Below are 26,889 nucleotides of genomic sequence, written 5' to 3'. Positions count from 1 at the left end.
CAGTAGTACACACACAAGTTCTTTTGCAGAGGCACAATCAAGTAATATCAGTAAAAGTTACCTGCTCTGATTGGCCCTCTGCACCTCCAACACCACCCCCTGGCACGTCTGCAGCTGAACACCAGTGGGCTGCAACAGTGACTCGCAACCTTGTTTGATTACATTTCCCTACTAGCTAGAAAGAGACTAGCTACACTACCAAGGTGTGTGTATTTCTCGATTTACAAATTATTTAATAATTGTAAGCACTATTGAAAGCTTACTATATGCCAGGCTCTGTTCTAAGAAGTGTGTAAGTGTGACTTACAACACTTCATAGCAGCTCTGTGAAGTAGGTATTGTTATTATTAACACCATTGAAAGATGAGGAAATGGAGACATTAAATGTTTAAAAATTTGCCCTAGTTAAAAAATGTAACTAGCAGGTGACTGGTCCAAGCTTGAAGCCAGGTGGTCTCATGGACTATGGATATCATAGCCACCTCTATGTGTGTTACTCTACTAATACATTATATTCTTTATGAGATAAATGAAAACTAGAAGTTGTAAAAGAATGAGATACACATTGGTAATAATTTACTGAACAAATGAATGAAATATTTCTCTGGAATGAGCAATGTAGGGATTCCAAGCCCCTGGGCAAGCCCACAGAAAAAATAATATCGGACAAGGAAGCTTTTCTTAGTCACATTCGAAGGTAAACATACCTTAAAATCTACTGAAGGTTTCCTACCTAATGAGGAGCGGAAAGTTCAACAAGTAACCAAGTGCTTTGTACCATTGACAATAGAAATTATGCAAGTCCAAAATAACCCTCCCTTTTGCTCCATAAATCATTTGTCTTCCAGATAAGCTTCTACTTTACCTGGTCACTGGCTTCAGGGTCCTTAAATCTTACCAAACAATGGGAAACACTAGAGCACACACCGGGTGATTGACTTGGTGTGTTAAACTACGGTTTGAAAAATGATCACTACTGACTGTTTATCCAAGTGTGGTCATTAAGGTGGTCGACACCTGCTCAGAAATGTCTGTGTAGGGGGCTTGCAGGGGCTGCACCTGGTTGAAAGGGAGCACTGGCAGCTCTGGGGCTTGTTGAGAACTTAGCTTTGGGTGCACTTTCCATAAGACTGACCCACCATCCATTTTCTGCCTCCAAACATGGAGGAGCCAATGGAGATCAAACCGCGCCTTGACAACTGAGCATGATTGAAATTCTGAATACTCTGAGTACTGATGAAATATACCATAGAGAAGAATTTTAATTTTCAACATATATCAGTATGGCATATTTTTTTTATTTTTATTTTTTAGAGAGAGTGGAAGGGAAGGAAGCGGACAGGGGCCAGGGTCAGGGATGGGAATTGAATTTGCAACCCAGGTACACACCCTTGACCGGGAATCAAACCCACAACCCTTTGGTGCCCATGCTTATGCTCCAACCACTGCACTACACCGGCTAGGACAGTATGGCATATTTTTTATTTGCCATAATTGTAGCTGCTTTTAAGCCAATTATAAGTGCCCATTGTTACTTACACAGAAAATACACAACCTGGAAATGTAGAATCTTTTATTGTTTAAGGTGTCACTCTGCAAAGATGGATCTCTTTTAAGCTCCGGAGTCCATAGGAGAGATATTTAAGTAAGATGAGCAGGAGACAATGCAATTTACGAGCTGAAGGAGTAAGAAGGACGCTGAGTCAGGTTTTGTTAAACTAATCTTATGGCTGCCGAGGATGGCATGTCAGATATTTCATTCATTTTAAATACCAACCCATTTCTGTAAATCATTTTTATAATGTTAAATACATTATACAGGTACAAGACCATAGAGAGTGTGCCTAGATGTGTCAGACACATTCTTTTGCTTCACTACATACCGTTTCTCTTTCATTTGCCAAAGATGTATTTATCCGATTATTTTTATGGGCTGATCCACGTTTTAGTTTTATTCATGGAGTTTTGTTTATTGCTGCTGTTATGCTTATTTGCTTCTTTCTTGCACATTCAGATTCAAACCATGTGAAATATCATCCGAGTGTCTCTCCCTTCTCTCTTGCACCAAAAGGAATCTCCTTTTGTAACAACATTTGTCAATGAGAAATACATTTGTCAGTGAGAAAAAAATACACAGGGTGTACTTAGGGCTATTTAGCATAAAACTTCCATCTGAAGCAGCTTTATTGTATAAGATAATGTGTTCTACTTCAGGATGTTTAAGGTTGAGTTTCTTTAGTGTGTGAATGCTGTTCTATTTTCTTTCCTCCTCCTACTCCCCCACCCTGTTTAACAGCAGACAAACCCAGGGAGCCCTGAATGAATCCGATGATCCTGAAACAGGCTGTCTATCTGATAACAAGCCAACTTCTCGACACTTCTATCCTGTCGCCTTGCTGCTTGTCAGCTCACACCTGCTAGTCGTGTGGCTTATCTTAAGTCTTGCATTACTATTAGCCAAATACCAATAAGTTTTACTGTTGTATTCCTTTCTTTTCTACAAATGATAATGGACTTTAAATTATGGGGACAATGCTGTAATATTTCTACATTTTAAGATCCAGAGAATTTAAAACAGATGTTTGAATTGTGTTTTCTTTGTTTTTTCCTAAAATCTAAAGAAGAAGTACTATGCATTAAGTGAATTATTTTGCTCTTTTGTTCATGGAGAAGTGTTTCCCCCTGTTTACTAGCTCAAGAAGAATTTTAAAATTACTGTCTTTGGAATAAGACACAGAACAGGATCCTGAAAGCTTGAAGGTCTACACCTCCTGTTCCTCTTCCCGTTAAATTTATCAAAGAAGTTAAGACTGAATTTGCACAACACACTGAAACTCTGAGACAAGTCCTAGACATGTGGGAGGTTCCGGACTTGATTTCCACTGTGCTAAAATCGTTGCCATCAGCTGGCAGAACCTTCTGTTTGATTTCTTAACCTGTTTGTTTTGTCATTTCTTTGCTGCAATTAACCCCCTTCTGTCAAGTAACTCTATAAAGAAAACGGCTATTTCTGTTTTGTAATTAAATTAACCTGTTTGTAACTATAGTTTGGGTTGATGTGGCTTGGACAGTACTTTTCTATTCTTTTTAACGAGGTCTTGTCTGTGTCTTGATGCCCTGTTTCCGCACCTGTGACTTTGTACTGTCTGTGCATAGCACTTCTCCTCTATTAAGTGGAGACTCGGACCAGGCTGTTCCAGAAGCCATTTTTCTCGTCGTTGCACAGTTAAAATAATGAAGTAAAATAGAGATTGAACTTTCCTTTAAAAATCTATAGGGCCAGACTTAATCAATTAAATGCCTTATTCCTAGAACCTGTATCCTTAGGGCTACATAGAGATTTTAATGTGTTTTAAAGAAATTAATTTGTGGAAGAGTTATTAAAAAGGCAGATATATTTATGAGATTAAAGTGAAGCTGTATTGTGGAGCAAATTATATTTAAAGAGTTTATTAAACCTTAAATACCTGTTAAGAGCAAAGAGACTTTAATCATCTCTTTTCCGAGGGCAATAATGGTATTGGGCCTGGCCTAGGATTTAATTTTGTAAGATGTATCATCATTTGTGAGAAACAAACAAAAAACAAATGTAGAGTTGAATCTTTGTTATTTTTACTCGGACTGTTGCTGCAACTCTGCATTGAACAAATAAAGCATATTTATTTATTCTGTTTCATGAAGTTGTACTTTTTCCCCTTTTACCAGAGAAGGATGCCGCATAGAAAATGTACTGAAGAATATCAAATGCAGAAAGTATGCTTTCAACATGCTACAGCTGATGGCTTTCCCCAAGTACTACAGACCTCCAGAGGGGACTTATGGAAAAGCTGACACCTAAGTTTTCCAACATGTAAATAAACAGGAACACAAACACGCTTCAGTTGGACACTCTCTACTTTTTCGTTTTTGTTTTATTGTCGTGAATTTGTGGAGGGCGATCATCAGGGATGTTTGCCCAAATCTAGGGATTACTTGAATTACAGTTATCAGCATATTACTCTGAAAGAGATTCATTTTTTTAAAATCTTACATAATATTGTCCTTTCCGGTTCTAAGCTTCTATGTGTTGACTCTTGCTGATTGAGATCAGCTCGGAACGTGTAACTTTCATTTGTGGGGTATCTAATGAAAGACATTCTGAGGTAACAGGTGCCATGGGGGACTAGCGGTGACTCGGAAAGCAGAGCTGTCCCTCCACAATGAAGCTAGGAGAGTGTGACAGGGAGAGGGACCTTGTGGAATGTCCCAGATTTTCTCACACATACTCTTAGAGCCCATTTTGGAGGTTTAAAACATATTTTTCTAGTGATTTAAGATTAGGTAGAGTTAACTCATGATCCTGGTTACAGAACAATTTACAGGTATGCCTGTACTTTGTCACCCAGTCGAGATGTGACTATTCCTCAAACAGGTGGATGGACAGTGTTAGTAAAGCAGTGAAAATACTTTCCAAAAACATGGTGTCTTTTCAAAGCTCTGGCATGGGATATATGGCCCTGTTGTAAAAGTAGCAGGAGAGGAAGTTGAATTGGATAACGGACAAAATACCACGAGGAACAGAAACTGCAAGGGAACTAAAGACGGTCAGCCTGTTGATGTCCTAAGTGAAAATCCCCATTGGCCTGAACTTTATGTGGTCAAGTTCATGACAACTCAAGAAAATGTCTCTGAGATGTTTTCCAGCAGTCATCTTGGTGCAGAATATAGATGGTGTCAGTATGCATTACCTGGCATAGAATAGTATATGTGAATAAACCTTCTAACATGTATGCAACCATAACTAATGATAAAACAAAGCAATTATTTCTGTTAACCTGAATTTCAAATTTGTCCTTACTCAGTAAAATAACACCATAAATTGTCTAAAATTTTAAATTAGAATCTGCCTTAGAGATCATTTTGTGTAACACCTTCATAAATGGGTAAATGAAAGCACAGGAAAGTTATACCCCCAATTACCCAACTAGATAATTTTAGAACCATGATTACAATCTTTTCCTACCGTCCTTCCCTATGGCTTATCTCTTCTCCAAATTGCCATGCCAAATATCCATGAAAATTATAAGTGAGTTCTAGTTAGTTAAATAGAAATTGACATCTATTACTGGAATTAAAACTTAGATTACAACACTGAATAAATGAAACCTATTTTCTCTAAATTTTAAGAATTTATTATTTTTCCTTTCTCATCAGAGGACCATGACATTGATAGCATAAATCACCTTCAGAAATTCCACAGGCTTGTTACATAGACATCTCTTAGCTAGGACCACATTCAGTGGATGATATTGTGGGGGTTTCCATAGCTAATGTGATAGCTCCTTGACTAAGACACTAATTGAAATAAGGATTCCAAACAAATCTCTAGGTTCATAGGTTTTTCAAATTAATAAAAATTTTTACATAATTCTTTGGGGCTTTTTAATACTAGAATTATCAATCTACTATTTTAACTAATGGCTATGGGCGTTATATATGAGGTGGTTGCCAAACTACTTACAGCCTTTTTAATAAAGGAGGCTGCGTGCTGTGGATCCATTCATGGATAAATTTATCTTAGTGTTATTTTTTTATACCTCATTCTCCATTTCAGGAATTACATATAATCTTTGACTTGTTCAAAATCTTTGACTTGTTTCAAATTTCATTTGAAAATGGTAGGATTTGTGGTTTTCATTGTCCCATTGGATTTAAGGTAAAAAGGTTTAGAAGAGAGAGGTTTCCTTGAGTCCTCCTTCAGTAAATCAATTGGTAGTCTCAGAGACTGACTTATCATCCTATAAATACTTTTATAACAAGAATTTTTATTTGCATTTGTAAAAATGAAAACTCTTAACTCAAGTGTGGAAAACATATGTAACTAGAAAGCCAATAATAGTTGTTGTTGTTGTTGTTTGGAGGGGGAGACATTTCAAGTATTTTCTTCTTTTATAATACGTAATAATATAGATGCTTCAAAAGGTAGAAGTTACTGTACTACAAATGCAGATGAGTTTTTGTTTATTATGAACATAGTCATCTGAATTTCCCTACAGGAAGCCAATATTTGTACATACTTTTAAACATGGATTTCATCAAGGAAATTCATGTTTCATACCAACAACAATATTGCCCCTTTTCTAAGATATATTCCAACTATCCTTGGAAAACCACTTCATTATTTCTTAAATTATTAAGGTTTTCTAAATCAAAGAGCCAAGGTTAAACAGAAAGTTTTAAAATCTCCTTTGTACAGACACAGCCTCAGTCATTCTTTTCTATCTACATTTTCACTTAAAGATACATGCACTAGCAGCCTGATTTTAGGAAATCATGTCAAGCCAGAAAATGAACCAAGAAAATGAAATTTTCAAACAAGATAAATTTTTGCTCAGAAATATTTCCCCTCTAATATAATCAAATTTAGATATCAATTCAGCATTCACTATTGACAGAGTCCTACAGAAAACATAGTTAAAAACAAGGGAAGGTGAAATCCTGATTATGTTTGATCCAGTGACCAAAGACCCAGGGCCCGGAAGTGTCCCACCGAGCAGTTGATCATAAAAGTTTGAAATAATGTTTTGAAGCAGCCCCACCCTTAGGGCTCATTTGTTTCTCATGTGGTTCTTTGCTTCTTGTAAATATTTCCATGAGTGTTTCAAGAGTCTGCCAAGTCCTTTGATGTAAATATTTTGGTCAGTCTGGTTATCTGGTGAGTCAGAACACTTGCTCCTTTGATGCAGCTGACAAATTATACTGAAATGACCAAATGCCCAGTTACAGCAGTATGCCACATACCTAATTGCCAGTGCTTACTTATCAGAGTAACTGAGCAGTCTTGAAAAGCTAGCATCTGCATGGACGATACTTCCTTTCTTTCCCTCAACGAAAATGGCATTTTGCATAAAATAAGACTCAAGATGGAAAAGAAAAAAATTTGTCTAGACTGATGATTTTCTTCCTCAGCAAGTCAAACCCCTCCCCATGTAGAGTTTGATATGTGCCCAGAAGAGGCCGTCCCAGTGGTTGTGCTGGAACTGGCTCGCGCTAACTCATGACAGTGGATCATTATATTTTCAGGAATTTTATGTTAGTTGTTAAAAACAACCATCATTAAATATTAAATTATTAAACAAAATGGAATAAATGTTATAAACAAAGGTAATAGTCAAAACTACCACTACCTAATTATTTTACTATAGTTTTCAATTTATCTCTACTCTTGAGGATATGTCAATTGTACCTGCAGTTGAAATGCTCTACAGTATTATAGAGATCTACTGTGCACCTCCTCCTGGCTCCATGTTCAGTAACATCACATTGGTAGCTTGAAATTGACCACAGTGGGAGTATTTACCCCAAAGAAATATCCAAATGCTACAAATCATGGCCTTTGATTCCTGGAAATCCCATTGTTAAGTATTTACTGCCACACAATTGAATGCCACCATCACTTTTTCTCTGGAAAATGAATAATTGGAAACAGGATAACATTATTAAAATGATATTAAATGCAGTCATTCATCTTCAGATGGCTGCAATTTTGTTTTAGTTTTTAACCTCTCTGAAGATTCTGATTAGGGTCTCAGTAACATTTGATATTTATATTTTATTCATAATTAAATTGTTTCATCAGGGAGATGTGTTTAAAACATATCTCTCTATGGTGTTTGGCAAGGGAAATCTTGGCAATGCAGCCTCGGTGTGAGCAATAAGAACTCCAGGCTAAATTCAGGGAAATGTTAGCCTAATTAGAGTATCAGTGAAAATGTGCTTCAGCACCAATTTTTAAGTTTATAATTTTAGCATTTGCGAAAAGCAGGAAAAAATAGTGGCACATTACTGTGCCCAGGTTCTAATAAATACAGCTCAACTGAAACCCAAACTATTGATTTAACTCTGGCATGATGCTAAGTCACCACAGATGTTTTAGGTGTTTGATTTCCAAATAGGATGATGTATCAGTAGTTAAGTTTCATATTCAGGGCGCCCTGTGTAATCTTGTAGGAAATCTATTAACTTTTATCACAGATTTAAGAAACTGATCTTAGACAAGCTTTAATCAGCAATTACCAAGGGAAGCAAACTTATTGAACTCAAATTGTCCTTAAGAGCTGGAGGCTTTACAAATTATGCATTACTGAAGAGAATGATTTGCTCAGAATGGTGTCACTGATTGAAAATTTTAGTGTGAATTCACGTTCATTTAGCCCGCCCGTAATCTTCAAAGTCTATGCTTCTCCCCCTGCCCCATATTTATGTTTCATTGCTATATAAAGAAAGTTCCAACATATAACTTTGTTCTTTTTGGCGATTTTAAGTCAGAACTTTCCAAGCAGATACTCCCTTTAGCAAAAACTGTCTTTCAGAACAGGAAAATAAAATTAATGTTTTAGATTTTGCAAACCAATTAGGTACAGAGTTAAGATATGGAACTTTGGATTTTATTTCTAGTCAAGTAAGAGAAAGCCTAAAGCATTTCTGATGTCAAAGAAGCAAATCATATCTGGCTACTATAACAAGGAAGCAGGAAAACATTGTAAGGTAATAATAATCCCCAAAAAGTACATGCAATAAGTTCTCCTGAGCTTGAACTTTTATAGATTACATGAATATTTAGAATTTTAAATTAAAAACAGAAAATAAGACTCACAATTAAATAGAGTACCCAGAGAGAATGAATATTAAGGGAGAGAAGACCTAATTCAAGTGATGTTGCCTGATAAACCGTATTTATGTAAGTAAACGGACTTATTTAAGATGCTGCATTTTCACACTCATAGTATGAATACATTCACAATTTTCTTAAAACCATCTAAATTATTCCAAAGGACCCAATCCAACAGTCTATCTTTAATGATGACTCGTTGCAGTACTATTAAGTAGCAAGCAATAGTGACCCAACTATTGGCAAGATTGCTATATTATCTATATAGTTCTGTGATGCTTTTATATCACTTTTAATTTTTAAAAATATTTCACGTCAAAGAACTTTCAAACTTTTAAAAGGCACACCCCATGTGTCTATAATTATGTAAGACACCCATGTCACTGCACATGTTCAATCCTATGCACACATATACTTCTCATGTGAATATCTCATTATTTTATTTAATCTAACATCTAATTTTCAGATTCTTGTGGTACTTATCTGAAACGTTGGCATGTGTTTTCTTATGTTAAGTATATATTCTAGATGAACCAACAATGTGTATTGCTAGGAAATGAGGCAAAAATAGGTTAGATTATTTTATATTTGCATTTGGAGAAGTATTATTTTGTTTTATTGTTCTGTGGAAACCATATTCATTGTACACTGTGTGTATTTTTTGTTTAAATAAATGTGATTTTTATTTTTTATGTTTCTGTCTTTTTCTCCCTATTATACATTTTTTTTCATTTTCATCAAATAGCAATGTCCAAAAATTAATGAAAGTATTAGAAGAGTAGACTACAATATTTCAAAGAGAATAGATAGTTTTATGCTGGACCACAATTACAATGCAAATTTTGCATTGCTACAAGGTTAATCTCATAGACACTAGCAGAATGCACCTTTCAGGGTTGCTATTCTGTGGGAGCAAGATTAATCACAATTTCTAAAAAGTTCCAAGAACCAGATGCCAATGCTTCAACACTGGGCAGGTCACTGATCTTTGTAGTCAAGAATATATGAGGAGTCATTTTGAGCACAGGTGATAACTTTTCCATATAGCTATTTGGATCTGATTATTTATAATTCACTGTAACAGTTGATAGTAGAAGGTAAATCCCAAGGAGTTTTAATTAGGTCTTGTTGCAAAAGAATTAATGAAATGAGGCCCCTGCTTGCATTTAAAGGAAGAAAGTTTGTCCATCTGGAGAATTTCAAGAACATACCTTATCCTACAGCAAGATACATTCCCCTTCTGTATTTATCATCATCACTATATGTTCATACTAACATGTCTTTATACATCTGAGCAAGAACAATGCTGTAGGTAGCCCTGTGGTGAAGCAAGCTAATGAATTATAACAAAATGCTACCTGCTGTAAAAGTAGAAGAATAGCCTGGGGGGAGTAGTACTCTGTTATCTTAAACATCCATGCAAAGGTTCCTTGAGTGTTGCAAAAGACTGACACTCCCACTTAAAGTCAAGAACATTTATTCCAGGGCTATATTTTGATATCTCCAGAGAGTGGAATCAAGAGGGTGGGTGAGTATAGTTGGAGCATGTCAAGCCAGCACTTATCCTAAGCCACGTAAACTATGTGGACATGATTCTGTAGTCCTTTATAGCAACAAACACTGGGTTCTCTGTCCTCAGTGTCTTGATGAATGAGAATGAATCTGCATCATCTTGATATGCCAGAAAGTAAAGACAAATAAAATAAAATAAAATAAAATAAAATAAAATAAAATAAATAAATAAAATAAAATAAAAATAAAAAAAATAGAGAGGAACATGATCAAAGAATAAAAGGGCCAACTTGAAAGAATCCCAATGTCCACAGTTGGACAACTAGTGACACAAAATTATGATAGTATTGAATTATTAACCAAAGAATAAAATAACCATCTGTGATAAAAATAAATGTTTGCATAAATCAATAAATGATAGAGAAGAAACAACTTATCCTTACAGAGAAATTCCAATTAATTAATATAGAAAATCACCATTATGAAATTACTCTGATGATCACTAATAATAAAATATCACATATCCTCTGTTATCCTATATAATAAAAGCCTAATATGCAAACTGTTCGACCAGGAGTTTGACCGCTCGCTATGATGTGTGCTGACCACCAGGGGGCAACATGTAACATGGGTGGCATTAGTAGCAAGTGGCAGTGGAGGTGCTGCCGGCCCAGATGGGCCCTGACAAGAGTGGGGTAGTGGAGCAGGTGAGCGGGCAGTGCCAGGCCAAAGCAGGTGCAAGCGGGGCCCGATCATCCCGCAGACACGACTAGCAGTGGTGGTGGGGGAAGGGCCACTGCCCGGCTTCCAGGCACTGAGGGAGCCAGGTGGGGTCCCAGCCCCGACTGATTGCCCTGCAGGCGGGATGGTGGAGAAGGTGAGGGGGCAGCACCAGGCCACAGCGGGGTGCCAGCCTGGGCTGTGTGGCTGTGAGGCTGGGGGCGTGAGCTGGAGCCCAATCCCTGCAGGCCACCCAAAGGGACCCCACCTGTGCACGAATTCATGCACCAGGCCTCTAGTAATGTAATAAGATGAGCACATCACCTTTCTGGCATTCCCCAAAATCCATAAGCTCAGTCTATTAATGAAAAGCTATTAGGCAAATCCAAGTTGAAGGACAATCACAAAATACCTGACAAGTACTTTTCAAAATTGCAAAGTTCATGAGTTATAAAGAAATACTGAAGAACTGTGACAGGTTGGAGGAAACAAAGAAGACATGACAACTAAATGAAATGTGGGATTATGGACTGAATCCTGAACAGAAAACAGACATTAGTGGGAATTCTAAATAATGCGTCTGGTTTAGTTAATGGTATTGTACCAATGGTATGTATGAAGCCAGGGGAAAGTTGTACAGGAAGTCTCTGTACCACCCTTACAATTCTGTAAGCCTAAAAATATCTCAAAAAAATTGTAAAAATGTTATATCTTCATCTTTAACAGCCTTCCACCGTGTCTACTTGCTCATTTGTTCAAGATGTGGACAGGAAAAAGACATACTATATGTAAATTCTTTAAACTTTCTCTTAATGAACAACTTCTGTGGGATTTGTTAGATTATAACTATATAATGTAATAAGATTCAGTGATTTTTTTACCACAGCCTTTATCAGTCATCTTTTTAAAAATTGTCAGGACACCTAAGAAGATTGTATATGATAATTTTATTTGTATTTCTCTCTTTCTAAAAATTTTTAAGTAAATGTCTTTTCTAAATGTACTACTTTAGGCAAAGGCTGGAGCAAGAGATAATTTATAAAGACTTGTGAGAAAGTAATAGTTTAAATGTGATTTTTAAATTCTTGAAGTATGAATATGTCCTGTGAGAAAAATTATATTTTTGAGGCATTTCTTGAAATTAATAGTTCTTGGACTATTTTCATGAGGAAGAAAACTGATTGTGTTCTATACCTGAAAGGTAACAGTAGAAATTACTTTGTAACTGTGTGTTTAAGATAAACACTCACATTTGTTTTTTCTGCCTTTATAGTGTTCTATACTAATATCTGTTCTAGCATGGGTTTTTCTCCATTTAAAGAATATGATCATTCAACATTTACAATTGAGAGGATTAGAAAAGGGTTTTCCATGTAAATTAATTTCATGAACGGTGCATATATAATGGCTTTAAATCTTTAGATCAACGAAGAATAAATGCTAAAAAATGTTCTGGACAAGGGAGGGGGGAACCACTTAGACAAATGTAAGCAAGTGAGCATATTATCTGACTCTAAATACCTTGGAACCTGAAACCAATAAGATGCTATAAAAACACACACACTTTTTTCAATATATTAAGATGCATAGTGAATTTTTGAGAGGAGAAAAAAACAACCTGCCGGAAATGTGCAATTGATTTTGCTTGCAGATACTGCCCTAGAAAAACATTTGAAGGAGATAGAGTCAATCACCAAGGAAGCTAAAAGGCACCTGCTGCTGTTCCGTGGTGATTCTACTTTCATTAAATCTAGAGGCAGGGAGATGAGCAAAGAGAGATTACTTCCTTACATAATACAATTTTAACTATCTAGAAGGTTCAACGTGGACTTTGATGTAAATTTTAATACATCATAGATATTCAAGAACTGCTGAATTGACCTTTCTTCAGAAAAGGCTGTGTTAGTGCTAAGGTGTAGAATAAAATATATTTATTTTTTCATGGGAAAAGGACAATAAAGAAACTTATTTTTAAAAGCAACAAAATTCAACTGAGTAAATTTTGAAGATCTTATTGGCTTTATTCAATGATTCATGAATCAGGCAACATCCAACCTAATAGATAGAAAGGAGCTCTGAGGAGCAGTAAAAATGAACGACTTTTATATGCAGAAGCGAATGGGAACAAGGAACTTATACTAGACAAAAAAGCAGGTTGTTTATTGCAAGGTCACTTTCCTGTAGGCAGGGGATGGCTAGAATCTGTCAGGTAGGGGACCTAACTAGTGCTGATCAGCTGATTCCTGATGGACTGGTTTAAGATTCCATTTCTGGGAGAGCCAAAACCATAATTAAATTAGGTCTTGGTTTGGTAATATCAGGCTTAGCATAAGCAAATCCATTTTGGGCCTGGTGTCTTATTGTTAACACCACTATACCCTTTTCTGTTGAGTACTGCTTATTGTATAGCAAATATTTTTAAGGTTATTTTCCATATAGGGGCTTGTAAAATATTTTTCCTAGATTTTGTTTTTCTTGGTTTTGTTTATAAGTTAATTAACTAGTTAGTTATTTTGTTTGTTTGTTTTATCTTAGACAGACAGTCATCTGCCTAAAATGATGCAGGTATTGTTTTATCTGAAAAAGATAATGGTCCACCAAAATGGATTTCATTGTGCTCTATTATTTGTTCTGAGTGTAATTTAAAAATAATTATATTAGAGAAGTGAATCCCAGATGTATATGTAGTAAAAATGTAATATGGGTTAATTTTCCTATTGGCTTACTTGTATTCCTATGTCAGTAAAGATAATGTTTCTTTTGGTGAATTTTGTCTCAGAGAGGATGAGGTATAATCAATTAAAATAATCATCTTTTATTTTCTGATTAGGCAGGGCAAGTGTCTGGATCCCTACATGAGATAGGAAAAAAATCAGTCATTATTTTTATTTTGCAAAGCAGTAAACCAAAACCACAGAGTAGAACTTACCAGATTTATAAAGAGCTCACATCTCTTAACTCATCCCATTGCAAGTTGCATGTTACAGCTTTAATGAGTTGAGTGTCTATGGCTCTCTCAGATAGCAGTGAGAAGATGGAAACCGACCACTGCAACACAAATCAGAATTTGCTTTCATAATAGTGCCCATCAATGCCTCCTTCATGTGAGTTGTATGTGAAGAAACATTCTTCTTAGACTTGTAGAAACTTGGGGGTCACTTTGGAATAAACTTGGATACACAAGGGAGTCCAAGAATAGATTCCGATTAGTTCAGCAACTACCTACTGAACATGCCCAATGCACTGGGAACTGTGTGCAGGATTCAAGAGTAAACAGGGTTTTCACAGCATAATAAATCAGACAGATAGGAAAGTCACAATTTTAATATTATGCAGAGGAATTTAAGAATATGGAGGAAGAGCATTATGCTAGTTCTGGATAAGAAAAGGGATGAAGGAAAGATGGCCGGAGGACACCACAGTTAAATCCTGAAAGATATACAGGGTTAGCTAGGAGAAAAGATGGAAATATTTTGCACCAAATCACCTAAAAAAGCCATGGAGTGAAAAATTGGTGTGATTACTAGCAGCTCTATGCTTTAAGTCTAGTAGTGGTTGCAACAAAATGATCTACGGGAAGGTAAAAAACAAACAGTTTTAATCAAGATGATGAGACAAGAGATAAAGTACTTCTTTTACTGGGAAGAATACGGCAATCCTGAGCTGTCTTCAGGCATGCCCCAACTGACCGTGGTTTTTAAAGTCTGTTCATATGCTAGTATATGCTCAGTTTTAAATGTCAGATAAAAAGCTAATCTTTAAAAGTGAAACCAAGCTATTTATATTTATTTATTCATGAGAATTCTAAATGGATAACCTCAAGATGTGCTCACACAGTTAAAGATGTGTATGTCCCAAATAATACAACTCTATTTGCATTAAACTTATTAAGTCAGATCAATTTTACAGACATGTGAGCTAGAGCTTTGGCACTTAATTCTTCTTGATCTTCCACCTGGTAAATTTCATTTCCCAGTGTGTTTCCTGCCATTTATTCTTAACATTGTGTTTGTTTGGACATCACTAACAAAGAAAATAGTACCCTGGAACTTATAAGATGCAGAAGAGCATTTCAACCATTTCAGTGAAAAAACAATCCAATAAATTCACATACTCAGCTCTTTGGTCATGTGGTCAAATTAAGTTGAAAATACATTCTACTCATGAAGTCTGGGAGTATGTAATTGTTAGGAAGACACCCAGGTGTGCTGATGGATGAGCTACACAGGGCTAAGGAGAAAGCCAAATCATACATCCTACTCCAGAAACATCCTGGTATACTTTAGATGAGGAGAATCGACTATTATTTGCTGAGCATCTATTATATGCTGACTCGATGATAGGCATGTTGATAACTTGACCTCATTTTTTCAGAAGAACACTGGAAGGTGAGAAAAGGCTCAGAAAGAGAAAGCAGTTTACTGTCCGTCACACAGAGAAGATTTCTGAGTCCATGACCAATGCTCTCTGTACAACGGCTGCCTCGCTGTCCCTTTGAGCAATTCCACTCGTGTAAAGAGTAAATGATGATAATATGGTTTAGCTGCACACACAAGCTAGTAAAATTAGTGAAAATCCAAGTTTATGAGATAGAAAAAGTAGGAGATAGTTGTATTTTAAAGGAATTTGAATAGGACATTTGAATATGTATTTATTGTCAACAAGTATGGATCATTACAAGTGCCAGGCCTTGTGCTAAATGCTTTATGGCGATTCTCTCATTGAATCCTCAAAATAATTGCATGAGGTAGACTATTATACCAGTGAGAGGAAAAGTGCCCTCAAAAGTGAATCCAAAACCTGTTTGGCTCCCAACTACACTGCAGCCTCCTCCCAAACTCCCCCACATATTGCAAGTCACAATCACAAGCAACCTTGGAAGTGAGGGATCCTCGCAGATGCTTATGTGAGTGGGAAACAAAAATGTTACAGATCTTTTTCATTTAATCAACATTTTACAAACCTTTTATCTGCGCATGAATTGAGATTCAGCTCTAAACATCTAGAGTTTAATATTAAACTAACATCACTATGATGGGAATATATTTTTATAGCATAAGGTCAAAGATTTGGAGGAGACTTTTTTATTTAAAATTCCACATATTTAGTAAGTTTTGTAGTTGTGTCTTAGTTTAAGGAATTAATTTATATAATTCCAAGAACTTAAAACCCAAATTAAATAGTATTAATACTTTTTAAGAGTTACAATAGAGTAAGAATCTAGCCCATTTGTTCACTACATTTGAACTAGTTTCTTAAGGAAATAAGACTATGAAAAGAGGAAGAAAAAAGAATGTAACTTTTGAGTCAATTAAATCCCAGTTTTCCACTTCCTTGCTGTATAAACTTGGACACCTTGCAAAAACAAAATCTGTTTTCTCATCTGTGAAATGGGGACAATGATGTCTATGTCATGGAATAATAATGAAGATTAAATATAATAACAAACAACATGTTCTTGACCCTTAACAATACTTATTCAATAGGAATTATAGTTATATTTATTATCAGGATGATTTTGAAAATAAAAGTAAGTTGTTAGTATTTTTATTTTAAATAAGTAGCAAAGTAAGATCTACAATTCAAAAGATTGAACAGTCTAACACTCTTATTTATTTTGAATGTGGAACATTATTATTTGGGGTTTATAAAGGGGAGTAGGGTAGAAAAGCTATTAAGATATATAAAATATCTGAATATCCATGTTCTTGGGTTTCTTTCTTTTTCTTTTTTCTTCGTTGTTTTTTATTCTCCCTGCCCTGTTGCCTTCTTTAGAAATAATGTTTTAACTCTTTATTAGCATTTTGCCTGTCAGAACTATAATTATAGTTACTACAAAAAAGGAGACATTATAGATAGTTAATATAGAAAATAAGAATTTTGTCCTTGTGGTTGTGGTTTGTGATTTTTTTAAACCTATTTTCTTCCATTTTGCTGGGTGCAGAAAATGGGATGTAGGCCTTATATCCCAAGTTTTTAGGCACGATTCTTTTCATGAAAAACAGATCAATACCATGCTCCTCTATTCTGTGGGTATAAAAACCACCTCTCTGAGGATCCTTTCTTGAGGACAGGTCTTCAATACACATGGAGTAAAAGAGAATAAAGTTGTTAGGCTAGTGATTTACTAGCATGGTTTAAAAAGCCATGTCCAACAACAGTTTGCTTTGCATGCCTATAATAATCTCATGAGGAAACTCATGACCTAATCTGTTAAAACCATTTTTTTTGTATCTTCACACATGGCCTATCTTTGCTACTGATTCTCATTAGCCCCATGAGGAAAATATTGACTTCAGGACTTTTCTTTGTTTTAACCCATTTGGAAGCTAGTGCTACCCAGCACGCTTTAGTACAAATAGTCATGAAGGTCATTGTAGAAGTGGATGCAATAATTATCCATGTTGCAATTTGCAGTTTACAAACAAATCTTTCACAGAAACAGAATATGTAGCTGCTATGTTATAGATAGCTTGCAAATATTTGAAATGTGATTTTTTTCTTCATAAAGGGAGTGCAAATGAAGTGATTACTTAATTGAATTTGACAGCAGGATGGGAGTGCGTTTTTCTATGTGAATATTATCTGAAGGCAATGAAAAACAAGCAACAATAATACTCTCTTTACTCATTCCTAGGAAGCTAAAAAATTTATCTGTTTTATGAAATTGTCCCTGGCTGTCAGGCTTTTCTTAAAATTACCCCGCATGCAAAAACTACATGCAAAGACAAGAGTAGAAAAAGGGATAGGATTCCAAAGTGAACCCAGCTAAAATCTGCTAGATTAGTTGTGACTTACGCATAAAACCATGTACTCTTCGAGAAGACCTTAAAGATGTTCATGTAGTCCAGGCTCAAGTTTGATGTTTAATGTTCTCTGTATCATCGTTTAAATTATCCTCCAGACTCCTCTGTAACGTCTGTAGTGTTGGGGAACATAGTGAACAATGAAGTCCCCCCACACCCCGGGAATAACATGAGGCCATGCAAAAAGCTATAGATTTAGGATCTGGAAAGCAATGCTGATTCGTTCTTACTATCTCAGATGGCCTTTGAACTCAACTTTTCTATAAAATGAGGAAGTTGAGCTAAATTAGGTCATGAAGAAACTCTTTACTTCAGCGGAAATTGTCCTGTCATGTCAATCTCTTGAAAACCTCACTGGCCTAAGTTTTCCAAAAGCAAATGTGAAAGTATTGCCATATTCTGCCCAGACTTTTACAATCAGCATTTTCTGAACTCTCTGTTTGTCTGGCTTCTTCCTCTATTCCCTGTGGTTTCTGCAAACCAGAAATTAGAACTACTTTTTGGGGGAGTATGCATAATATGTAATGTTGGATACTACATTGCACCACATAAGAAAACTTATTTTCTGGTTCATTAGTCATTGGTGTTGTGGAGATTAAATATTTGATTAAGGTGGTGACAAACTGGTTGTTACCTTGTAAAGTTATTTTCCCCCTTTGCAAGCCAGAAATACATAGAAAGGTGTTGCATTGTGGCTTTTCACGTTCCCCATCAAACAATCACCTAATTGTTTTAGGTGATCATTTTTACCTGGATCAGTAATATCATGAGAGGTTCCACTATTATAATTATGTCACCCTATAATTTCATCTACATTATTATCTGGCCTTCCTCCAATATTACTCCTTGACAAGCCTGATAAATTTCCTGTGGGCTGTACTACTATATCCATCCTACCACTTTGCTTGCTTTTAAAACAGCATCATTGCCCTGAGCAACATTCAATCCCCAGCCCCAGTTGGGGCATGTGCAGCAAGTAACCATTCTTCTCTCTCTTCCACTCTCTCTAAATATCAATGGAAAAATTATCCTCAGGTGAGGATTAATAAAAAAAATAAAATGAAACAGCATCCCTGCCAATGCACATACTGCAATCTAATTTAATCAAAACACATCTACACTAATAAAAGAGAAACATGCAAATTGACTGTCCCTCCGCTACACCCACCAGCCAATCAGAGTGATATGCAAATTAACCCAACAAAGGTGGCAGTTAGTTTGCATACACAGGAGCGGAGCAAAGACTGAAGACGGCGTAGAAGGAAGCCAGCAGAAGGGAGCAAAGTGGCAGAGAAGGAAACAGAGCCGAGGCAGCGGAGAAGGGAGGGAGTGAGGCAGCGGAGAAGGGAGGGAGTGAGGCAATGGAGACTGGAGGGAGCAAGGCAGCGGAGAAGGGAGGGAGCCAAGGTGGCAGAGAAGGGAGGGAGCGAGGCAGTGGAAACGGAAGGGAGCAAGGCTCTGAAGAAGGGAGGGAGCTGAGGCAGCAGAGACAGGAGGGAGCGAAGTGGCGGAGAAGGTAGGGAGCGAGAAGGTGGAGAAGGGAGGGAATGAGGCAGTGGAAACGGGAGAGAGTGAGGCAGTAGAGAAGGGAGTGAAGCCCGCAGAAGTGGGCTTCACTCCCTTCTCTGCTTCACTCCGGCCTCAGGAAGCTCTATTCTTGCAGGACTCTTCCTGCAATGGGCCTCTAGTATATTATAATAGGTATCATTTCAATTCATTGATTGCTTTGATTAGACAACACCAGGGCTCATGTTACAGAGAACTTTGTCCTCTTCTTTGGCACCTTAAGTGGGGTGGCCATTCAGTGTGTAAGATAATTTACTTGCTAAAATATATGCTGTGGCTTGTTTTGAGCAGTCTTTAAATTTGGAATTGTCTCCCACTCAGTAATCTCTCTGGATGTGTGCTTTCTAGGCCACAGATTTTTGTTCTACGGAATCAGACAACACCTCTTTTAAAGGGTAAGTTGCCTACTTAATAGCTTTTCTTTCAATGGCTACACTTTATACCATAATGAACTTTTAAGAAAGACCTTAGGTCATAAGTTAATGTAAAATTTTAAGGCCAATTTTATTATCTCTCTAATTCATTTGATTAGTCAACTAACCAAATAAAAGTATGTTAAATTGCACACTTATTTCAATTACTATAATGCACAGCTTATTTCATTAGTTTTCAGACAAATTTCTATTATGACAATGACTTTTTATGCAGATTTAATTATTTACATTTTTTTGCAAATGTTTTAAGGTACCAATGCATTCAAAAGAATGTCTATGTAGAATAAGTCTTATTTGTTTTTTGTTTCATGTAAGCATAGGCTGTTTTATTTTCATTGAAGTAGTTAATAGGGTTGACCAGAATTAATAGAAATGTTTAAGCATGTTGAGTGGTGACTTTTTTAAAAATATTTTTTTATTGATTTTAGAGAGGAAGGGAGAGGGGGAGAGAGATAGAAACATCAATAATGAGAGAGAACCATTGATTGGCTTCCTCCTGCACGCCCCCTACTGGGGATTGAGCCCACAGCCCTTGCATATACACTTGACCGGAAATCCAACCTGGGACTCTTCAGTCCATAGGCCAGTGCTCTATCCATGGAACAAAACCAGCCAGGGCGTGAGTGGTGACTTTTTGACAAATGTTCTCTCAATTTATACTTAGCTGCTAAGACTGTATAATCAAACAAAAGCAATCTCAGCCTTTTTAGCAGTCCAGACCACTTTCTTTTCAAATTATGCTTAATTGTTTCCATGAAAGTATTTTAACAAAAATGATCTCTTCTGCTATTTGTTCCAACATATTTCTAAGAAGGCAAAAATATTAAGTCATGGATACAGCCCTAGCCCATGTGGCTCAGTTGGTTGGGCATCATTCCATGCACCAAAAGGTTGCTGGTTCCCTTCCCCGTCAGGGTATATGCCTGAATTGTGGGCTCAATCCCAAGTAGCGAGAGTGCAGAGGCATCTGATCAATATTCCACTCTCACATTGATTTTTCTCTTTCTCTCTACCTTTCCCTTCCTCTCCTTTCCTCTCTCTAAAAATAAAAATAATCATTTAAACAATTATAGAGGCAAATTTAAGGTAGAAGACTGAATTCCTGTAGGAACTAAGGAACTACGGTTTGACAGTGAATAAGTCTCTTATCTTAAGGCCACAGCAGACAAATGTTAAGTTTTAATTGGTTTTCCCATTGTTTGTGGAATATCAAAAACAATACTAGTATAGCATTCTTTACTTAATAAGCTGGCTTCCTTATTTTCCTACATGAGTTAATGAACACTTACATTGAAAGAGCTGAGAAGACAGCCTATCACAATTTATAGACAACTAAAAAAGAAAACAAATGAACAAATAATGATACTTTTGAAAATGTCTTAAGCATTGAAATTGTCATAACTTATTTTAAAAGGCAAGAAAATTGGCTTCAGTAGAAGCAATACCATATGTAAGCATTTCCAATTTCCGACTTAATGAAAGTTACAAAGTGATGAAATTATCATTCATTCTTATCACAGTTTAAATACTTTTTTTCAATGTTATGGCTATTTTCAATTCCCATTGTCTAGAAGAAATGGATAAAGTGTTGAACAGGCCTTTTACAAGACTATCAGGCCCATGAAATATAATTGTAGAATAGATTCAGGACTTTTGAAATATTTGAGGTATAAGTAAATTTATTCAATAAACAAATATTGTCATCTAAACCTCATTTATTGTAAGAAGCTAAGGAGATTATATATATACTAGAGGCCCGGTGCACAAAAATTTGTGCACTGGGGGTGGGGGGGGGGGGGCGTTCCCCAGCCCGGCCTGTGCCCTCTCGCAGTCTGGGACCCCTCGGGAGATAACGACCTGCTGGCTTAGGCCTGCTTCCGGGTGGCAGAGGGCAGGCCCAATTCCTAAGTGCAGCCCCTGGTCAGGCTCAGAGCAGGGCCAATTGGGGAGTTGGGGCGCCGCCCCGTCATGCACAGAGCAGGGCGGATTGGGAGGTTGCGATGCCACCCTCAGTCACGCTCAGGGTAGGGCTGATTGGGGGGTTAGGGCACCGTCCCCTGTCACACTCAAGGCAGGGTCGATGGGGGAGGTTGCGGTGCCACCCCCTGTCACGCACAGAGCAGGGCCGATCAGGGGGTTGGGGCACCGCCCCCTGTCACACACACAGCAGGGTGGATCAGGGGGTTGGGGTGCTGCACCCTGTCACACTCAGGGCAGGGCCAATGGGGAGGTTATGGCTCTACCCTGTCACACACAGAGCAAGGTCTGTGGAGGGGGGTTGGGGCGCCACCCTCTATCACCCACAGAGCAGGGCTGATCAGGGGGTTGGGGCGCCACCACTGTCACACTCAGGGCAGGGCCGATGGAGAGGTTATGGCTCTACCCTGTCACACACAGAGCAGGGTCCGTGAGGGGCGGGGGGAGGGGATTGGGGCACCGTACCCTGTCACACACAGAGCAGGGCCGATCAGGGGGTTGGTGCACTGCACCCTGTCAAACACAGAGCCGCAGGGCAATCAGGGGATTGGGGAGCTCCCTCCTATCAGGCACATAGCAGGGCTGATCAGGGGGTTGGGGCACCTTCCCCTGTCATGAACAGAGCAGGGAGGATAGGGAGGTTGTGGCCCCACCCCCTGTCACACACAGAGCCGCAGGGCGATCAGGGGGTTTGGGTGCTGCCCCCTGTCACGCTGATCCTGGTGCCGGGAGCCTCGCTGCTCTGCTGATCCCGGTGCCAGGAGGCAGATTACCCTTTTACTATATAGGATAGAGGCCTGGTGCACAGGTGGGGGCCGGCTGGTTTGCCCTGAAGGGTGTCCTGGATCAGGGTGGGGGTCCCCACTGGGGTGCCTGGCCAGTCTGGGTGAGGGGCTGAGGGCTGTTTTCCGGAAGCAAGTGACTGAAGCTTCCAACTGCTCCTTGTTTTCTTTCTTTCTTTTTTTTTTTATTCTGGGCCAGCTTTAGCTCTGAGGCCTCGCCACTGAAAACATCGATACAATGTTGCTAAAGCCCAGCTGAATGAAAGCCGGTTTCTGGAGTTTTGTTTAGCTTCTTATTTGCAACATAGTATATAGTTGCTTTGAGTTGCAGCTGAGAGGCCGGCAAGTGAGGCTGGGAATGTTGGAGTCAGCAGTCACTGAAGCAAGTAGGCCTCCCTGTTCGCTTCAGTGCATGGCTGCCGGCCACCATCTTGGCTGACAGTTAATTTGCATATACTCACTGATTAGCCAATGAAAAGGGTAGCGGTCGTACGCTAATTACCATGTTTCTCTTTTATTAGTGTAGATATATATATATAGTTATAATGCCACTGCCTCCTCCAAAAGAAACACTGAAGTTGTAGGGTTTTGTTTTTGTTTGTTTTTCAATAATCAAGGTGTAAGAAATGAGACCAGTATCTTAGTTGAAGGTAAAACTCAAATATTTCCATACTCTTCTCACCTCTGTTATAGTAGGGTGACAAGGATCTCCAAATAATCTTTCATAGAGAGTATGTCTAAGACCTTGGCATTAGCAGTTGCAATGGATGTAGACTTACTGTCATATAATAGAAAGTGGACAGCTTTGGGTTAGGTAGATGTGTATTCAAATCCTAAAATTCCTATCTACTATTTCAGACAAGTTACTTATCTCTGCCTAAGCCTATTTCAATAGACATTATATCCACTTCAATTATCTAAAAACTAAATGAACTGACATTTATAAAAGAAATGAAGAAATTATGGATGCGTTGGCATAAATATTTCAAATAAGGAAATACCAAGACTTAGAATAAATATCTACCTTTAGAAATGGAAAAAATTGTTAAAATTTTAAGATATTAGAAGAAAAAAACAGAAAAAGTATATAATTACATTAATATGAAAAGAACGGTGAATAGTGCACAGCTCATTTTGCTCCAACGATTGAGATGGAATTTTCCATTTCTGCCTTCTTTGAGTATATAATTCTAACAATTGAACCAATATTTTTTTAGTGCATTTGATTTTGCAATAAAGGGCTGAGTTGTGGCAGAAATAGAATATTCTTGGATCAGTCTTACCAAAAGACATGTGTACTCTCCAAATGTGAAAACATTTTGCAAAATTGCATTTGAAGAATATTGATGTCTGTAAAACAAAATAAACATAAAATATGTGCTATTACAACACTTTCTTATAAGCTTTGTATCCAATGGCTTAATTCTATTTTATCAGAATTAATTGGACTAATATTCTCTTCATTTTACACTCTTGTGTGCTTATCATTAAAATATACTTAGGTTGCGAAAATTGTCAGTGCTTTTGTTACACTTATTATCTTTGGTAATCAATGGAAAAAGAGTTGGGCATTCTATATTTATATTATGAAGTTTTAAAAAATATTTTGGGTCTCTCGAGAAACCAAGATGGAGGCATAGGTAAACACCTGAAATTGCTGCCTCACACAACCACTTCAAAAATACAACTAAAAGACAAAACGGACATCTAAGAACAAAAGACAAAGAGAGAATCTTAAAAGCAGCAAGAGAAAAACAGTTAGTTACCTACAAGGGAGTACCCATACAACTGTCAGCTGATTTCTCAACAGAAACTATGCAGGCCAGAAGGGAGTGGCAAGAAATATTCAAAGTGATGAACAGCAAGAACCTACAACCAAGATTACTTTACCCAGCAAAGCTATCATTCAGAATTGAAGGTCAGATAAAGAGCTTCACAGATAAGAAAAAGCTAAAGGAGTTCATCACCACCAAACCAGTATTATATGAAATGCTGAAAGGTATTCTTTAAGAAGAGGAAGAAGAAGAAAAAGGTAAAGATAAAAATTATAAACAACAAGTACATATCTATCAACAAGTGAACCTAAAAATCAATAAAAAATCTGATGAACAGAATAAACTGGTGAATATAATAGAATCAGGGGCATAGAAAGGGAGTGGACTGACAATTCTTGGGGGGAAAGGGATGTGGGGGGTGCAGGAAGAGACTGGACAAAAATTGTACACCTATGGATGAGGACAGTGGGGGGAAGAGGGGTTAAGGGCAGAGGGTGTGGTGGGAACCAGGTGGAGGGGAGCTATGGGGGTAAAAACGAGGAACAACTGTAATAATCTGAACAATAAAGATTTAATTTAAAAAAATATTTTGGGAGGAGCCAATGAATATCAGTATGAAAACACTTTAAACATTTTCTTCCCTCCTTCTTCCCTTCCTCCCTATCCCATGTAATTCACCTAGTTATGCAAATTCATTGATGTCTCCTTCCAGAAGCCTCGGACTGGGGCCATTTCCTGCAGGATAATAGCTGCATACAAAAATGTATTAGAAGACAAAATATACTGACCAACTGACTGTCAGTCCAGGCCTTGCTGCAACTCTTACTGCAAGTGTCTGGATCATGACCATTCCTGAATCAATTATTACTTTGCTATCAGGCTCCAAACCAGAATTTCATTTGTCAGCAGGAAACCTTGACAGTTTAAGTTTTGGTTTTGTGGCTATGGAATTAGCAGTATATTCAAACTGTGGGTTCCATTTGGGGTTTCCTTTAACACCACAATTCATTCTTAATGCTTATTCTAAGGGCCCTATTCTACTACAAAAAAATTCCATATGCATTTTAAACTTTATATAGTTTAAACAATTCTTTGATAATCATTTCTAAGGAAGCAATGCTATATTTAAATATTAAATATTTAATGACCACTGTGTATCTTAGCAAATGGCTCCATAAGCAGTTGTAGAAGGAGTTAACAGTGACTGGGGGGAGGGGGTGTAAAATCCACACCTCTGAAGGGTATCTTCAGTGTCTGCCATCTCAGTAGCCCTTCTCCACTTTGTGTTTTTTTGTTTTTATAACAGCCCCTAGAATTTCCTTTGGAAGCCATACCCATCATGTTTGAGCTACAATGTGTGAGTTTGTGCTTCAGTCCCACTGAGTTGTGACAGAACTAGGGAAACAAGCAATGGAAAAGGAACCTAGCTAGAAAATGAGAATCCTTCAGTCTGATCCCAGCTCTGCCACTAACTGGCTGTTAAACCTTGACAAATGTACCTAAATTATCCAGGTGTCTGCACTTACACAATAAGGGGGTTGGTCTCCCTATGACCTCTGGGACAAGTTCAGCTACTGGTTCTGTGACCTTTTCCTAAGAGAAGGTCTGAAGAGTCAACATTCAAGGACCTGTTAGGAGTTTATTTCTATCACACCCAAGATAATCAATCTAAACCAAGCACTTGCACCTTGTTTTTTGAAATTGTTTATTGAATAACAAATAATAAACATTGATGTGATTAACAGCAATTCCTAATTGATAGGGGTACAAGGGTAGAATAAAAATATTATTTTTATCTTTTCCTCCTTTCCTCCTCCTTTCTCTTTCCTTTCCACCCTTTTACTAACCAAATGTGTAATTAATGAATCAACTGTATGTGTTTAATGTTATGTTCTGTCTATGATTTGCTGCAGATCTCAGCTGACTAGGCAAGAACAAAAAGACTTACAATCCAGCCCTGAACTTACACCCCTAGCCATCAGGAATGCAGAGGCTGATCGATTAGGTCTCAAAAAGACCAGAATGACTGCTTGACCTATTTCAGAACACTGACCATTCTGTTCCAGGGGTCTGTAATGAAGACATTTATCAAGACCCAAGACCCCTACAGGGACTCAAATTCCAGAACTACAAGTCACCAGAAACCCCCTTTTACTACCTATCCACATCCCTTTTCCCTGATTCCCCTGTATAAGCTTTCTCCTAACAAGCTTAAGGGAAGGTACATTTAGAGTTTTTACCAGTCACCTTCCCAGATTTCCACCATCTGATATTATTAAACACACACTTATACCCCAATTCCTGTCTCTGCTTTAGGCTGGGTGGTGACAGGCAACATGAGCCCTGGACTCGTTTGACCTCCAGTTTTATAATGAGAGGGCATAGAAAACAGAAGGCTGTAATATATCAAATAATCAACTCAAGAGAATTTGCCAGAGTTGACTCTTAAAGGACATAAGCCTCCAAATTGAAAAAGTTCCTTTCTTAGACAAGTATTTGTGTAATTTTAGAACCAAAGGAATAAAGACAAGTTTCTAATAATTTCCAGAGAGAAATAGATAGGTCATCCACAGAGGACTGATCAGATTGGTACCAGCCTTCTGGTCAATAAAACTGATGTTAGATAGTCATGGAGCAAAGCTTTCAGAGATCTGAAAGAAATAGATT

At 37.5% G+C, this 26,889-nt stretch overlaps 1 protein-coding gene across 7 annotated transcripts in view; it reads left to right on the top strand.

The window, feature by feature from the left end:
- The window catches only part of INPP4B (inositol polyphosphate-4-phosphatase type II B), a 593,476-nt gene extending 567,050 nt beyond the window's left edge, over window positions 1–26,426 (top strand). For 2 of the 7 annotated variants that reach the window (XM_070415224.1, XM_070415226.1), the window contains 2 exons: window positions 19,603–19,649; window positions 24,258–24,585. In XM_070415224.1, the coding sequence (XP_070271325.1) occupies window positions 19,603–19,649; window positions 24,258–24,457 (247 nt within the window). In that variant the 3' untranslated portion in view covers window positions 24,458–24,585. Of the gene's footprint in view, window positions 1–2,296; window positions 3,672–3,705; window positions 9,341–19,602; window positions 19,650–24,257; window positions 24,586–26,135 lie in introns of those variants that run through there. The other 5 variants (XM_070415225.1, XM_070415230.1, XM_070415229.1 and 2 more) reach the window with 5 other exon arrangements.
- Window positions 26,427–26,889: the final 463 nt, after the last annotated feature.

This window comes from Myotis yumanensis, unplaced genomic scaffold, assembly GCF_028538775.1.
Source record: "Myotis yumanensis isolate MYYU_CA2020_CCGP unplaced genomic scaffold, mMyoYum1.0.hap1 SCAF_5, whole genome shotgun sequence".
Lineage (NCBI taxonomy): Eukaryota > Metazoa > Chordata > Mammalia > Chiroptera > Vespertilionidae > Myotis > Myotis yumanensis.
This window is presented reverse-complemented; position numbering and strand designations above follow the sequence as displayed.